This window comes from Apis mellifera, linkage group LG3 (genome assembly GCF_003254395.2).
Source record: "Apis mellifera strain DH4 linkage group LG3, Amel_HAv3.1, whole genome shotgun sequence".
Lineage (NCBI taxonomy): Eukaryota > Metazoa > Arthropoda > Insecta > Hymenoptera > Apidae > Apis > Apis mellifera.
Window position 1 is genome coordinate 2524350 of NC_037640.1, and position 6000 is coordinate 2530349.

The following is a 6000-nucleotide window of genomic DNA, read 5'->3' on the forward strand; positions in this document are numbered from 1 at the left end:
CATCTAAACGCAATCTTTCCCATAAAATTTTCAATCACCGGCACTTACAGCCTTTCCTTCTCGAGATCTCTTCAATCCTGTCATTAGAATATCCCTAAAAACCTGTAATTAAAAACCTGTAATTTAAATCCCAACATTAATTTACCCAATAAGCGAATAACGATTCGAGTTGTACAGGCTTCTCTTCCCTCCTATGTTCCTTGGAATAGCCCCCCCACGTTCGAACGAAACACGCTAGGACAGTTAGAGAATAGCGAATGGGTGATCGTTGGAAAGATTGGAAACGCTAACGAATACGTTCGTCAGGTCCGTGGAGCGCTTCGACGAGCCCAGCGAGGACGCCGAGCCCGATACACCACATCGACCGTGGCCGCCATTACGGGACGACCAGTTTGGAGCAACGTTCGAGGAGTCCAAGCCCGATCGGTGGTCGCCAGCCGCCCCACACTCACCAGCACTATCATCGGCATCATCCCCATCAGCACAGTTACCCGGTGCTGGTGACGAGGCGTGGGCGTGGCCGTCGATTACCCCCAACCCCGAACAAACCCTCGACACTTCAGCTGAAACCGGCCAACATCAATTTCCCTAAATTGAACGCCTCGCCTACCCACGGCTCGCACATACACGTGCCGATCCCGGCCGGTATGCAGCATCCGCCACCCGGCCAGCATCTGCCTCCCATGCAACCGAGCCACTGCCCCCTAAGCTTCGAGCAAGCGGTGGCGATGGGCCGGGGTGGCCGCCTCTTGCCAAGCCCTGTGCCCAACGGCTACAAACCGCAGCCACAGGCCAAGCAGAGGACACCAAGGTTCGTGTCTGATTCTCTTCCTTACTATCGTTTCATTGTCTCTGATCATCTGATATCACGAACAGGTCGAGACACTCGGACAGCGACGAGGACGACTGGTGCTAGCCAAAGTGGGACCCTGGACGGTGGTCCGGTGACGTGGACGCCCCCAGGCGTCTTAGGGTTTGCGCGTGAATTCTTCCACATTGGGAGGCGCAGCAATTATTAAACCGTGAAAAACGCAAGTGCGACTCGACTGGCTTGGTGGACTATCCGGGGAGAACTGTTATCCTGTCTGAAAAAAATGAGATGATTGTCTGTGATGCCGCAAGTGAGGGACAGGTGTTGCGAGGGACAGGGAAGAAACTTATCCTCGAAGAAGATAGAACGATAGGAACACCTGTATCGCATCTCGAAGAAGAAGAAGAAGAAGGGAAGATTCGGTTAGTTTCTCGAAAGAAACGGGCAAAGGATTCGCAAACAGATATTTCGCGATTGGAACGAAAGCGAACATCGGATGATCGTTACAGGGACAACAAAGCAACATACGTATATATATACATATACATATACATATATGTATATGTATATACATGTACACATATACGAGCACGGTGGTCAGCATCGAAACCGAAGACTTACTGTGCTTTCCACGACGATGCTCGTCGATTTAAACGCGCAAAACGAGCGAAACAAAGGGAGAGAAAGGAGAGAAAACAAACAAACGAAAATCGCGAAAAAGTCCAAGTGTCGTCGAATTGTACATACTTCGGAACTTTCCGGGAAACAATTTTCTTTCGTCTCTTGAACTTCTCTTCGAAGCTTTCTTCGCTGTGCTTTTTTTTAATCGATCGGACCGAGCCGAGGAGAGGAGGAGAAGGAGGAGGAGGAGGATCCACCATTTTTATACGATGAATTAATTAAACTCGGGGGAAGGGGGGGAACGCTCTCTGTCACAATTTTTTTCACAGCTCGATATCCACGAACACCAGGGGAAACGGTTTGCGGGCTCTTATTATTAAATTATTATTAAAACTCGGCAGCGCCCTCTCCGCTCGAAGCGGCGGGCACCGGTCCTCCTTGGTCAGGACGCCCCCCCAACGTCGCGCGTGATCCCGCCATCCCAAGTTTTTGCCAACGAAACGTCATCTCTCTTTTTCGGGACGATCCTCTCGATTTCTCCGGGATGCAAGGATGCGCCAACTCGAACTCTCGAAATTCGTCGAGCAAGGTTTATTTATCTCGTCGCAATCAGAGAGAGAAAAAAAGAATATATATATATATACACGAATTTTCTCTGACGAGTAAAAAAGCGTTTCGTGCGAAATTTGGACAAATGATGTATAATAATAATAATGATAATATTAATAATAATAATAATAATATAATATAATAATAATATAATAATAATAATAATAATAATAATATTGTCAGTAAGAAAGGGGGGAGAAAAAAGAAGGGCACCGTTTCGATACGTTCGATGCGATATCACAATGGTTCTTTTATTCGTCACTGTTCGCACGGAGTTTTCGTCCGATCTCGCTCAGAAAATAATATATATATATATGTGTGTGTGTATATATTTACATATATATGTATATATATATATATATATATATATATATATATATATATATATATATATATCGTTGCAGTAGTGTTCGATTTATTAACCGAACGAGTTAGAGGGTCTCTCGATCGAACTTATCGAAATTTCTTCAAGCTCCGTTTTTTCTACTCCGTGTACGTAAACGAAATCGAATTGCGAGGAAATTGCGACAAGAATTGCGGCTACGCAAACGAAAAAAAATAAAAAAAAAAAAATGATCCTCTCGACGATTCTGGTAGTCGCGGTTTTTGCGCCGGTGCGCAAAAACTTTTTCTCTCTCTTTAGAGTTTTCTTTTGCGGGGAAAAAAAGAAAGAAAGAAAAAGAAAAATCTTCACGACCAGCCGACAAGCCGTTAAAGAAAAAGAAAAAGAAAAAAAAATGAAAAACGAGCACGTTCACCCTGTTGAAAAAAGGAAAAAAAAAAAAAATGGAGAGTATCGAACAATGGAGGGAGGAAAAATACCGTATTATTGAATTATTTGAAATAATCGGTCGTCTCCGCAGATAGAGAGGGGTGTAACTCAATTAAAATGATATATATATATATATATATATATAAAAAAAAAAAAGAAAAAGATACTCGAAGATAAACGTGCTAAACGATACATCGAACTAAATACGTAGGAATTTTTACTAAATCGTCAAAAGATCATTTCGATTCTCTTCTACTACCTGTAAGAAAAGTATTTTCGCGACTCTACACTTGCTGCTTCGTCGCGATCCATCGATCCCTCCGTTTGAAGAAACGCTTGAAAAATAACGGAGAGAACGCACGTTTTGCATCGACATTCAGCGAAATTTTGCTCGCGAGAAGAAGAAGAAAAAAGAGAAAAGAGAGAAAGGGTTTCGACCAATAAACGTCGAATTCTAGCAATAGCGGTGTCGTTGTTCCGTATTCTCGTAGCTCGTGCCAATAAACGAAAACGAAAAAGATAGAACGAAGAAAGATTAAAATGGACCGAAATGTATTCACGATCGAAAGATAGAAAAAGAGAAAGAGAATGAGAATGAGAACGAAGAGAGAATCTGTTCGAAAAAGAGAAAACGAGCACGTGTAAAAATTATCGCATAACTTTGACTTGGAAGAAAAAAAAAAAAGAAACAAATCACTTTACCATCACTGCTACTATTGATCCACCACCTGAGAGGAAAACTATTCACACCTATTATTATTATTACTGCTATTACTGTAACTACTACTACGGCTACTACTGTTACTTACTTAATACTATCACTATTATCGCTATTACTATTACTGTTACAATTTATTACCGCCATCGATGCTACTATACTACTATTATTACTATTTACTACTGCAATTACTATTACCATTGTTATTAAATACTATTGACATCACCAAAAAAAACACCGCCACCTCTTCTGTCGCTGCTACTATTGCTATCGCTGCTACAACTATCACTATCACTATTACTACTACTACTATCACTACTACTATTACTACTACTACTACTACTATTGCTGCTACTACTATTATTACTGCTACTACTACTATTACTTACTGTTACTTACTACTACTATTACTACTACTACTACTGCTATTACTAACTACAACTATTATTACTACGATTACTATTACGGATAGCTATTATTATTATTATTACTACTTTTACTAACGCTACGAATACTGAAACATTTTATTAAATTAAAACATTGCTAGTACCGTTGTTACTATCATTAAAGGAGAAAAAAAAACGTACATAATGTTTATACGTCATAATTCGTCGAGCCATGACGATGGAAAGGATCCATCGATCCAATTCGATTTATCGCACGTATACACGACGTACAAATGCAAGTGAGAAGAAGAAAAGAGTAACAGAAACGAACGAACGAACGAACGAACGAACGAACGAAACGTCATTTCGAAATCTCATGATAAAGCGCTTAGATAAAGCAAAAAAAGAAAAAAAAAACAAAAAAAAAGAAAAAGAGAAAAAAATAGTCACCGGAACGATATACATACATACATACATCACATATAACACACGCATATGTTACGTATAAAAGAGACACAAAATCTGATCGCTAAAAATAAGCGCGCGCGCGTAGCCGAATCGGGATTATGTAATAAATTAAATAGAAAAAAACAGAATATTAAAAAGAAACACACACACAAAAAAAAAAAATAAAGGGAAAAAGAAGAACACATACTGTAACATACTGCCAATTCAATCGTACGGAGTGTTGTATCAAGCGGAGACACACACGAGATACATGAATGTATATATATATATATATGAAAGAAAAAAAATAACATGCGTACTTTTTTTCGCAGCACGTATACACACGAGCATCTATGCGTAGATAGATGTAAATAAATTAAATACGTCGAGGGGTGGTGAGACAGAAAAACGAGAGAAAGGGAGTGATTTGCGTGATTGTGAACGAGAACGGTATGAATGGGAGTATTATATAGAGAAAATTTCGAGAGAGTTAGAAGAAGAAGAAGAAGAAATAAAAAGAAAAAGACGATTTAAAGATCATTTTTTCAAAATATACCACTTCACGCTTGTTTGCGTAATCTGCGTGCGTGGATTTCGACTGAACACATGTGTAACTACCGTAGTTTGTCTACCGTTAATTAAATGTAAGTATCTAACGAGAGAGAGAATGAGAGAATGAGAGTGAAAGATTAGAGAGAAAGAGAGGAAAAAAGATACATGTGTCGACAATATGCGGATGCTTTTCATGATATCGAGGTTCTCGGTGATCGAACATCTTCGTTTTCCATTGAATTCCATATAACGTTTCGATGTTGGTCCATTCGAGAGTAATTAAAAACTCTGGCGAATCTAATATTTTTCATTAACGTGAACATTAGGTCGAAGAATTGATCTTGACGTAATGACTGTTTTTGAAAAATACTCTCGAGAATAGTTAAAGTTTTGCTTTCGAATAGAAGAATATCTTTTTTAGTTTCTCTTTTTTTTTCTTCCTTTCATTTTTCTTATTTTTTTTCTTCAATGTCCGTTCTTCGATTTCAATTTCGCGAATAATTGGTCGATAAAAAAAATTGGAAAGAAGAATATACCGATCGAATATCGACGATTGAAAAATTGACATGTCATGGTGACATTATAAAATACGCCGAAAAAAGTGCCATTACGGTAAAAATGAGGAGAAAGCCAGATGACATATACGTATATTTAAAGAAAAAAAAAAAAATTATTCAAAGCATCGAGAATCTCGCGAGTGTGAGTATTATATTATGTGCAGTCGATGCTGAGCGTGATTTTTTCCCTTAAGTGCTTTATAAAACTCAATCGTATTTCGTATCACATCGCGTTTAAACGTCGCTGTAAAGAGAATGCATAAATATAATAATGAAAAAAAAAAAAAGGATAAAAAAAGAACAAACAGACGAATGCGTGAGAATTTGAGATATACTCGGACATGCCAACGTTTACATTCTGAATAGGATTTCAGAAACGAAAGATTTAACATTTTTGCTTTCATTTTTTTTATTGTGAGATAAGTATTTCGTTTCTTCGTTGTTTTTCTTTATATATTTTGTTATAAAAAAAAGATTTTAATTTGTTTTTGTTTGTCGTTTATAATTTGTTGAATATTTTATTCAAA

General features: G+C 38.5%; 1 protein-coding gene across 32 annotated transcripts in view; it reads left to right on the forward strand.

Annotated features, from left to right (window-relative positions):
• The window catches only part of Cac (cacophony), a 138178-nt gene extending 135557 nt beyond the window's left edge, over positions 1–2621 (forward strand). For 30 of the 32 annotated variants that reach the window (XM_026439336.1, XM_026439311.1, XM_026439312.1 and 27 more), the window contains 2 exons: positions 307–811; positions 877–2621. In XM_026439336.1, the coding sequence (XP_026295121.1) occupies positions 307–811; positions 877–916 (545 nt within the window). In that variant the 3' untranslated portion in view covers positions 917–2621. 32 annotated transcript variants of the gene reach the window in all.
• The last annotated feature ends 3379 nt before the right edge of the window (positions 2622–6000 follow it).